The following is a 10,776-nucleotide window of genomic DNA, read 5'->3' on the forward strand; positions in this document are numbered from 1 at the left end:
CAAATGTTTATTTGGCACCCCAATTCCAAAGAGTACTAGGCTTTTTGTATAGGGGATAGTACTAAGATTGAACTACTGGGTTGTTCTAAAGGCCACAAGTTGACAACTCGAATGTTCACCTTTGTGTACAAAAGATAAGCACAATTACACCATCAAAGTTGGGAATGGAAGACAAGAATCATGTGACTTGCTTGGAAATGGAGTGGATAATGCCGAAGCTCGATATGCTCATTATGTCATGCCACGTGCCAGAGGACTCAAGTGAGTGGCATTAGCCATGGTGGCCTCTTACTTTTTAATAGAGAGAGGGCATAATATAACTCACCATCTCAATGATTCGATAATAGGGTGGTGTTTAGTTGAATTCTCTTTGTGATTAGTGGAATAGAAGGAATCCTTCACTACGCCGGATCCTTCAATGGGGACCCAGACGTACAAAGCATGTTACCAAGGAGCAGCAGCCCAATTGGTTGGGGGTGTGTGTGAGTTGTGGGAGGTGGAAGGCTACAAACCCACAATTGGGTGACTCTATGGGGCTTGCATTCCAATGGGAGATTGGTGTTATTCCCATTAACAATTAGTGTATGGAAAGGCACTATAACAACGATATTAGGAGAAAAGCATACAAAGCATGTCGGTTTGGTGGCCTGGACTCGAGAGAGCGTGTGGACGGTTAGCAATGCCCAAATCAACCAGATAGAATGCCCTACCACAGAAAAGAGGAAAGGAAGGGTAAGGAAAGGAGAAGGAGACACCTGGCAAGGTGAGAGGTTGTGTGTTTGTGGCTGGGAGGGGCTGGTTTAGCAAGACATCGAGATAGGACCATTTCCCACCAGCCATAAAAACACGAATAGAAAATGCGCCTATTTTACAGAAAAAGAAAATGCACCCATTTTTCCTCGGATAAGGAAAAATAGAGCAGGGCTCCAGGAAAAAACGAGGGACAAATTTTAAAAAAAGATAGAAAATTTGGGGCCTTAAGGATCACTACTTGAGACATCAGGAGGTGGCCTCTATATTCTCGTCAGAAAGAGCGCATGAGGTAGCATCAGAGAGAGGTTAGAGAAGAGGAGAGCACAGAAGAAGCAGATCCATCGCAAGGGAGGATAAGCAGAAGAAGAATTACCTTCTTCTTCTCTTGTCAACCAACAGGGGCCTCCCCTTCCCCCCCCAATGGCTTCCTCTCTTAGCACTGCTGCCATCACCTCTCTCAGTAACGTCCAGGTATCCTTCCATTCTTTCTCGAACCTGCATATGTCCTGTCTCGTTCTCTTCTCCGTCTCTGCAGGTTTGCTGTGGTTTGCTTGAGCATTCTCTCTACATACCAGTTTTCCTGAATTGGGCAAAATTGATTCCATATTGTCTTGGTCTATTCTCCATTTCTGCATTCTGCTGTGGGTTTTCTCTCTGAATTTGCCCTCCTCAAGCATAGCTACAACTATGCTTCAATCAGTTTCAGACATGTAATGGTTGATTGGCATTTTTTTGGTTGCATTTCCACAATCTTTTGTTGTTCTCCTCAAATTGCACCCTTAAGCGGTTCCACACCTGTTCTTCAATCTTTGTTTGTTCTCCACAAATTGCACCCTTAAGCGGTTCTACACCTGTTCTTCAATCGGCTTCAGCTATTCAATTCTCGATTACTTTTAGTCCTGCAGCTCTTAGCGGGTCTTGTTCCGAACTTGGCGATTTGTTTTTGGGGTTTAATGTTCTCCGATTTTCAGTTTTCTGGTGTTATCCCTGAAATTCATCCTTAAGCATGTTTTACAGCCTTGCTTGAGCTACTCAATTGCTGGCCAGTAGTCCATCCGCAGTTTAGTTGGTAACAAGCAATCTTTGAACTTTGAGATTGCATTCTTAGCTTCATTTCCTCTTGTTTCTGAATATTGATGGGCAACTAATTTAGTAACGTCTGTATTAATAGAATTCGCTGGTGTTTTATCTTTCTTTTTGCTTCTTATTTGCGCCCATAGGTTGTCTCTGTCCTAATCCGTTCCCTTTTATATTTGTTTGGGTTCTTGATTCTTTAAGCTTATTGGAAGAACGTTGTTATTTACATGGATAATGAGCTCAATTCTTTGGTAAAGATTTGGAACCTATTTGTGGACTCTGATTTTTCTTACAGTGGGTCTTGACATCGTTCCATTAACGTCTGTGCAGGGTCTATCTGCACCCAATGGGTCCTCAATTCTTGCAAAGAGTGTGCAACCTTCCAGCTTCCTTGGAACTTCACTGAAGATATGTCCTTCACACGTGGGAGCCACTAGCTCAAAGCCATTCACTGTGAACGCTGTGTCTGATGAGGATGAAGCCAAGCAAACCCAAAAAGACAGATGGTCTGGCCTTGCATATGACATTTCTGACGATCAGCAAGATATCACGAGAGGGAAGGGCATGGTGGACTCCCTCTTTCAGGGAGCAGTTGGTGTGGGGACACAGAATGCTGTAATGAGCAGTTATGAGTACATCAGTACTGGGCAAAGATTGTAAATCCCTACCCTGATTTTGTTGCTTTGCCATGTGCTATCCATCACAAGAAGTTTTTGACAATTTCCCATGTGGGAAAGGGCCTCTCGTCCCTTGTTTTCCCATATAGTGTTGAACACCATGAGCTTCTGCTCAGGAGACACCACATACCTAGCTAAGTGCGGTTGGGGCAGGAGGCTGCGGGCCTGGGGTGCTCCTAACTGCACCTAGCTAGGTATGTGGTCCTTCCCTGGCAGAAGCTCCTGATGTTGCTGTAATACACAATGCTGGAGTTTTGTCTGAACTCCTTGTGTATGCATCGTGATTAACACTAGATCACATCGGTGCCACTTGACAGCTTGACATTGCTTGTGGATGTACCACTGATATGGCGACTTGTTTCTGGTTTTGATTAGTACACATCTGGCTCTTTAAGCTATGTAAAACTATGATTATCTGTTTTCTGTGGACAGTACTGGAGAGTGTCTGTTCCTATTTGTGATGTGTGAGTATGGTGTGCAGCTTGCAGTTGGACAACATCAAGGATGGCTACTACATTGCTCCTGCCTTCATGGATAAGCTTGTTGTACATCTTGCTAAGAATTTCATGACCTTGCCAAACATCAAGGTATCAGAATTGCCAGATAACCACCAAACTATTTGCAAACAGGCTTATACAAGTCATTAAATATTCTCGTTATGTTAAACAGGTACCATTGATTCTCGGGATCTGGGGAGGTAAGGGACAGGGAAAGTCTTTCCAATGCGAGCTTGTCTTCTCAAAGCTTGGAATTAAGTAAGCTGCTGTTTCAGGCCAATCATTTCTACTCTATGATATATCTAGGTATGCTGTAAGTTCCCCTAATTATTGTACTCATGCTGCAGTCCCATTATGATGAGTGCTGGAGAGCTTGAGAGTGGTAATGCTGGTGAGCCAGCCAAGCTCATAAGACAACGATATCGTGAAGCTGCTGACATAATCAGGAAGAAAGGAAAGATGTGCTGCCTCTTCATTAATGATCTTGATGCTGGAGCTGGAAGGATGGGTGGCACCACCCAATACACTGTCAACAATCAGATGGTGAATGCCACTCTAATGAACATTGCTGACAATCCCACAAATGTTCAGCTGCCTGGTGTTTACAACAAGGAGGAAATTCCCCGTGTTCCAATCATTGTGACTGGAAACGATTTCTCAACTCTGTATGCCCCTCTTATTCGTGATGGGCGTATGGAGAAATTCTACTGGGCCCCCACAAGGGAGGATAGAATTGGTGTTTGCCAGGGTATATTCAAGGCTGACAATGTGCACAACGATGACATTGTCAAACTTGTTGATACATTCCCAGGCCAATCGATCGGTGGGTTCCATTTGATTTTGTGTGTTGATGTTGTTCAGCATGATAGCTTGATTTTGCATATTTCAAAGAACCAATAGCTCATCTAGTTGGGTATGTGTGCTGCAGACTTCTTCGGTGCTCTTAGGGCCCGTGTGTATGATGACGAAGTAAGGAAATGGGTTGCAGACATTGGAGTGGAAAATATGGGCAAGAAGCTTGTCAACTCTAAGGATGGTCCACCAACCTTCAAGAAGCCTGCCATGACTGTTGAAAAGCTCCTCGAATATGGTTACATGATAGTAAAGGAGCAGGAGAATGTCAAGAGAGTTCAGTTAGCTGACAAGTACCTCAAGGAGGCTGCTCTGGGGGAAGCTAATGAGGACGCCATCGAGCAGGGCACTTTTTTCGGTACTTGTGACCAATAGTTCCTAAGTTTCTTGATTTCATGCTTCAGTTTTTGTCTTATTGTACCAAACAGGGGAGTTGCTGCAATCGGTTGCAAGAAGAACTATGTCATTGTTGTTGTGATCGACCACAAACATCCATAAATATTGCTGCTGCAACTGCTCAGTGATAACCAATAGGATCCTCACACGTTAAATAAGAGTACTCCTTGCCAATAGAGTGATAACCAATAGGATCCTCACATGTTAAATAAGAGTACACCTTGCCAGTAGAGTGACAATATATATGTCTGAACTTCTGTTGATATAGCATGATTGCATTTCTCACTTGTGTGAGCATTTCAGAATTTGCTTTATGCTAGCTCTCCTGTTTTTCTTAAGCTTATAGAGGTCACCATATGCGCTGTACCTTTTCTGTCATACTTGTTTTGGATGTATCCTTTCTGATCCCATTCATGATATGTCAGGTAATCAGGCAGTACCCGTCTGAGTTTCCAGTGGGTGACATCTTCATATCAAGCTGATTCTGCTGGTCCTTCAACCAAGTATTTAATTCCATATGAGGGAGTAGCCGTTTGTATGGTTTCTGCTAAGACGTGTAACATCACAATATGCTGTACATGCGATTGCAGAGTAAGGCATTGGTATTGGCTGGAAAAGTGTTGTCAGAGAGTATAGATGCTGGAAAGCACTATGGAGGTCAAGGACCTGATGTACAACTAGAATTTTATGAAACAAACTTTCTTGTGCAAGCAATGGAATTCAATTTAGATTGGTGCAAGCCTCGGAATTTGATTTGGTTTTAAATTTGTTATGGTGCTTATCACAAATTTCATGATAGATTGAAACTTGGGTTCCATGATCAACCAAAAGTTGTTCCCTCAAGCTATAAGTGCCACAATCATGCATGGCCACTCTATTCACCCAGCAAAGGAAATGAAAATTCTAGCTGATGGCTTGCAGCAAATTTAGCAGCTGGAGTGGTAGTAGTTTTCAACAGTAGTGGGGTAAATCAATCATATGTATCAAGGGCCATGGGATAAATCAAAGGCCATGGATAAAGGGCCATGCATGATTGTGGCAGACCTCAGAAGCATACAAACTGGGACAACTTTGGTTGATCATGAAACTCACTTGTTTTGATATGCCTGCAGCTCAATTCCAGTGGTAATGAAATTTGAGTTTAATTGCTCAACTGGAAATCCCAATTGAATCTAGCCAAAATGATGCAAACTAATGACATGTTAAGCGTGTTCAAAATTATGTGCTGGTAGTATGAAAATTGTCAAGGGAACTTCCAATGTGTTAACTGGTTGAGCCCCAACTTGAGGCTTTATGAATTGCTCAACAGTTACTGCATATCGCCGTCATTGCGAGCCAGATGGATACTAGATCTTGATTCTTGGTGTTCAATTGATGTGAATTCTGTGATATGTTTCTTAGGAAGGAGGTGTCAGAAACTGATCACTTAGCTAAAGATATCTCATTTCATGCCAGCCAACTGCTTTAGATTAGAACTTTCAATCAAATGGCGAAGAACTGCCTGCAGAGGCTGGACAGTATGATTCAGAATATTTGGGAGATCTAACGTAGTATGTTGGCACCTTGAATGTATTGTGGCTGATATACACGTGTGATGTGGCTATCTCATGGAATTGATGAAAACAAATTCACCTATACCAGTTTCTAGCAAGAATTAGACCAATGCATATTGGGGGTGGGGGTGGGGGTGGAGGTGTGGAGGTGGAGGTGGATGTGGATGGCTGATTGAACTTGAGCCATCACAGCATTGGGGGCTCCTCTTGTGCATTTTTGTCAGTGCTTACTGAACTGCAAGCTAGCTTCTACCTGTCCATTAGCCATAACATCCCAGAAACCTGAGTAGCGTTGGATTTATTTTAGATTGACAAGGGTGAAGCTTAGAATGTGTGTACTTTGGCCAATGAGATTGTAGCTAAGTTGGTTAGATGTGCGGGGTTGAAATCTGGAGCTGGGGTCCAGTGGCACCAAAATGTTTTATTCTCGTCTAAAGCTTCTTTACTTTCCTTTCCTGCTGCTTCCTGTGGAGGATGCATTGGTGCCAGTCCAGCATCGCAATGCAACTCGAGAAAATCTAGGACGTACAACAACAATGGCAAGATGGAGAATATGAACAGGAGTTATCCATGAGCTGCTAGAGCCTGAACATGACAGTGAGCAAGTGGTTTAAGTGTAAAAGGCCGTGCTTGCTCTGTTGCCACCTTTCATGTGCCAAATCTAGTTATCATATATGCGCCCGGCAAGGTATACCTTTAGTCTAATGGCGGTTACTGTACAGGCAGAATAACTTATTCTCCCCTTTGCAGCCGTTGTTTCTATAGATAAATGTGCAGCTCAGCCTATAATAGTCCCTATGTCCTGACCATGGATTGCATCTTTCTCGACTGGGCATGTATTAAGTGTGTGTATTGACATCGTGCTCGCATGCATGCTGATTGACAATCTCTTCAAAAGCAGGGTCAGGTGGAGTGAAAAAAGAGGCAGCAGCAATACCCGCGGAGTATGCTAGCAAGCCAGCAGCCCCTGGGCCAGACAATACCAAACCTGCAGAAGCCAAGTCCCCCGCTCTTGTTGGAGGGAAGGAAGAAGTGAAGGCAGATACGGAGAAGAAGGTTGAGAATGAGGAAGCAAAGGTGGACAATGCTCCTGTTATTGAGGAGAAGAGAGAACTGAAGGCAGAATCAGCAGGGGAGGTGAAAGAGGTAGCTAAGCCCATTGCCCCTGTGGAAGCAGAGAAGGAAGATGTGATCAGGACAGAACAAGGTGCAGGGGAAGCGGTAGTGGGGCAGGACCAGGGTCAGAAAGAGAATAAGGAGGCACCCCAGCAAGCTCCCATAGCTGCTTCCAAGCCAGAGCAGGCCATGAAGCAGCAACATGGGGCACCTGGACAGGGCAATGAAGGTCAGGACAGAGAGCTCTCCCGAGCTGTGGTGACTGATGCCTTGAAAGGCTTGGCAGGTGCCATCATCTCCATCTTCAAGCGTTGAGACAATGATTGCTCTCACTCCTGTTAGTGAATCATGCGTGCGTTTGCTTGTACTCGATGTTTTGTGATGTATTTGTATCGTTGTTCCTTAGAATGGAGTTTTTCCAACTTCTTTCCTTCTTCCTGAAGAATAATTAAGCCTGCTCTCCATCTTTCTTGGTATGCAAATCATTATGAAGTAGCTTTCTGTTATGGAGCACATTCATCACATTCATGTGTTGTTCACAAAGCCAACCACCCAGGAAAGGGTATTCTATTGGATTCGTACCTGCTAGTCATCATCCTCGGGTATGCTAATGAAGTGTGTAAGGGGCATTTCGTGTGGATCTCTCTTGGAAATAGCAACATCTTACCAATGTTATAGATATTTTGAGCCAATTCCAATGATGAAATACTAGTACTAAGGTCTCTCACAGCTACACATAGTTCTAAACAACTAATGATGCCAAGATGGTAAAGGTTAATATGTACGCTTTCTAAGGCAACATGTGCTTGTAATGGGAGAGCTCCACTTGCACCTTGCAAGTATTGTGTGGTATATCTTGCCTCTTGAAATCCTTCATTTTCCACCCTTACCCCTTGAAGCATGCCGAACTCCCCATCACTAGGTGGAAAATGTTAAGTGCAAATTATTCAATCTATAGACCAAATTTCAATGGTCAAGGGTAAGGCTGATTGAGTTGCTTATACGATTGAATGTCTTCAACTCTCATAGCTTCACTATGAGATGGGATTGCTTCTCTACTCTTCATGCCAACACTTAGTTTGCATGGACCTAAAGGCTTCTCATGGGGCTATTCCTAATGGAAGAATACTCCATGCAAGGTAGTAGGACTTGTTTGATTCATAGGATTTGGAAAGTGTTCTATAGAGCTAGAGGTACGTCTATTGACCCACTCTCCTTGTAGATTCTCCACAACCTCATGACTAGCTACAATTGCTCTTCTTGGAATAGAAGATTCAATGTTTTCTAATATATTTTCCCTTGTGATGTTTCTTGAACCTCAAAGATGAGTGAGTTGGAGGTCAGATCATGGGTCATAACTCTACTATAGCCTTGACTTGCTAAATATTGTACAAAGGTTTCGTTCGCATCAATGCTTTCAAAGTGGCTTGCAAAGTCTTCTGTTTGCATATTGGCCATTCTCTTAATGGCTCTATTGATAACAGCTTTTTGCTATTGTTTTATGAGTCTCTCTCTCCCTTTGGTTTTCATCGACATGTGTCATAGACCTCAAATATAGACACAAAACATGATTATTTTCTAAAACAAAAGACTATATCCAAGGACTAAAAGATGCAAATGCATTGAATCGGTGTTTCATATCACCTTATGGTATAATTTTTTCTAACTCGAAGTATATTAGTGCATGATGCGTATAGGTGTTACTACCCCAATGTATATTTTTTACTAATCCCAAACACATTGGTGATGGATGCATGTAAACTAGTACCAAGGTGTAGTCAATATCTAACATTTCTTCATCCTTATCTAACATATAGTAATCCTAAACACGTTGGTGTAGGATGCATGCAAACTAGAACCAAGGTGTTACTTATATCTAACATCATTTTAAATTTATTTTTATTAAATAATTAAGTATTCTATTTACTTTTCCAAGTCCTACAAATAAAAAATATTTTTAAAATGATGTAAGAATAGATTTGTTGATATTACAAAAGGCCATAGTGTTGTAAAGCTAAACTTATGATTATTTTAATTATTTCTTACTCATAAATTTTGAATTGTGAACTCGAGCTTATATAGGGAAAGTACATATTTCATAGGAAAGGTTCTTCCATGTGAAAGATTAGTGATTATATAAAAATTAAGGTATTATATGGATTCTATGGGGTATTGAATGTACCAAATATATTTTCCAATGAGAAGGCTAGATTAAGAATTTCTCTACAAGTACCAGTATTTTGTGTGATTTGCAGTGAAATAGATCCAAAAGACCGTCAAGTCGAGCTTTAGAAGCAAGAGAGAGCTAAAAGGGCTAGAAGCAATCAAAGAAAACTTGGTTTTTATGCCCTTCTTTTGCATGCAAAAGTAGGGAAGAAGGTGGTCTATGTCTTGTGTCCTCAGCCTTTAAGTTCAACCTTGCTTGTAAAATGGACACTCTCTTCTTGTGCATAGAGGTATGTAGTCCAATCTCATGTTATCAAGCTTTAGAAGAGAAACATGAGATTGAGGGGGGTCAAACTTTAGTCCACATCGTTAAAGTGCTAAAGAACCCCTCTAGCTATTTTGATTAGCATTAGTTGCAAAGAACACAACCTAAAGCAAGAGAAAACGCATATGCCACCTTTAGATCTTGCTTAGTACATGCTCTTGTAAAATTAAAGGTCCCACCCACTCCACAATGTTCAAAACTTGAAAAGTTACATCCATAAATCATGTCTAGTATCCACATCAAGCCAATAATTCCTAATATATGTATGCTTCATCAAAAGATATTTGCAACCCAAAGCATAGGCAAATAACATGAAAAAAAGAGTGTATGTAGGCAATGATCCATAGGTTCATGCATGCTATCATGCTATATATCAAATATATGCATGAGTGATGTACATAACATCATGATCAAATTAGGAAAAATTGACCTAATAAATGCTCCCCCCTCCCAAAGAAAGGAAAAAAAAACTGAAAGACTTGCCATAGCCTTTGCTAAAATTTCCAATGTCCCCATCATGTTCCCTAGCTAGTAGAACCATCCTTGAACTTTTGATGGATTATGAAAGGGCCTTTTCGTCATCTCTAGAACATGGTATTAAGTTGCACATACTGCTTGATATATTAATGTAATATCAAAGAACCTTCTACAATGCTCCTGTGTTCTTCTGGTATCAAGTTGTACATATTGCTTGCTATAATGGTGCAATACCAAATAACCTTCTTAAATGCTCCCAGTCTTCTTATAATTGTTATCAAACAAATCTTTGCAAGTTAGAGATGTGTACATGGATTAATCAATAGCTTCTCTCTTCATAATTCCTGTTACAAATCTATCAAATTCTCTCAAAACTTCTCCTTTATCCAAGTTTCAACATAGAGTCCATTGCACACTTGGATGCTTTGCTTCAATAACCAACATTGCTTTGCTTCAATAACCAACATTGCTTTATGCCTATATACAAATTGGGATGTGTGAACTACATCAATGCCTTAAAGGTTGTGCAATAAGCCCACATTAAAATTTGATATTTCTCCCACTCCATAGGATTTTCTACTATCATTTTAATCAAGATTATATGTAAAATCCAAGTAGTCTTCCTCCCCAAGCGATTGCACTATAGATGGCAGGGTATTGAAAACTATTGGACAACAAGCACAAGTAGTGATGAGAAGAAGAGTTGAGGATGATCAATGGCTTTTGGATTTGAAGGTGAAGATGAAAGAGTGGGGATCAAAATGGTAGTGCACATTGAGTCCCCTTTCATAGAATATTCTAAGCTAATTGAACTACTAAAAAGTCCCTTTTGTTGCATAAATGCACAATTTACTTTTTTGGGATGCTTAAAAATCTAGGAAAATGTC

At 41.2% G+C, this 10,776-nt stretch overlaps 1 protein-coding gene across 2 annotated transcripts; it reads left to right on the top strand.

The window, feature by feature from the left end:
* The first annotated feature begins 986 nt into the window (after window positions 1-986).
* LOC148017105 (ribulose bisphosphate carboxylase/oxygenase activase, chloroplastic-like) lies at window positions 987-7,369 on the top strand. Of its 2 annotated transcripts, none has more exons than XM_087663268.1 (7): window positions 987-1,224; window positions 2,161-2,486; window positions 2,989-3,094; window positions 3,177-3,262; window positions 3,352-3,827; window positions 3,933-4,214; window positions 6,707-7,369. In XM_087663268.1, the coding sequence occupies exons 1-7, from the start codon at window positions 1,174-1,176 to the stop codon at window positions 7,234-7,236; spliced, it is 1,857 nt and encodes a 618-aa protein (XP_087519394.1). In that variant the 5' UTR covers window positions 987-1,173; the 3' UTR covers window positions 7,237-7,369. The 2 variants fall into 2 exon arrangements, with proteins under 2 accessions (XP_087519394.1, XP_087519395.1); XM_087663269.1 differs by lacking the exon at window positions 6,707-7,369 and adding an exon at window positions 4,678-4,962 and having other exon boundaries at window positions 996-1,224.
* Window positions 7,370-10,776: the final 3,407 nt, after the last annotated feature.

Source organism: Lygodium microphyllum, chromosome 22 (assembly GCF_053477565.2).
Source record: "Lygodium microphyllum isolate KBCC chromosome 22, Lygodium_microphyllum_v1.1.10, whole genome shotgun sequence".
Lineage (NCBI taxonomy): Eukaryota > Viridiplantae > Streptophyta > Polypodiopsida > Schizaeales > Lygodiaceae > Lygodium > Lygodium microphyllum.

Excerpts from the sequence above, each read along its gene's own strand:
- LOC148017105 (XM_087663268.1), top strand. The coding sequence starts at position 1,174 with ATGGCTTCCTCTCTTAGCACTGCTGCCATCACCTCTCTCAGTAACGTC. Across the intron at positions 2,487-2,988 it reads ATCAGTACTGGGCAAAGATT|CTTGCAGTTGGACAACATCA; the intron begins GTAAATCCCTAC and ends TATGGTGTGCAG. Across the intron at positions 3,263-3,351 it reads TTCTCAAAGCTTGGAATTAA|TCCCATTATGATGAGTGCTG; the intron begins GTAAGCTGCTGT and ends CTCATGCTGCAG.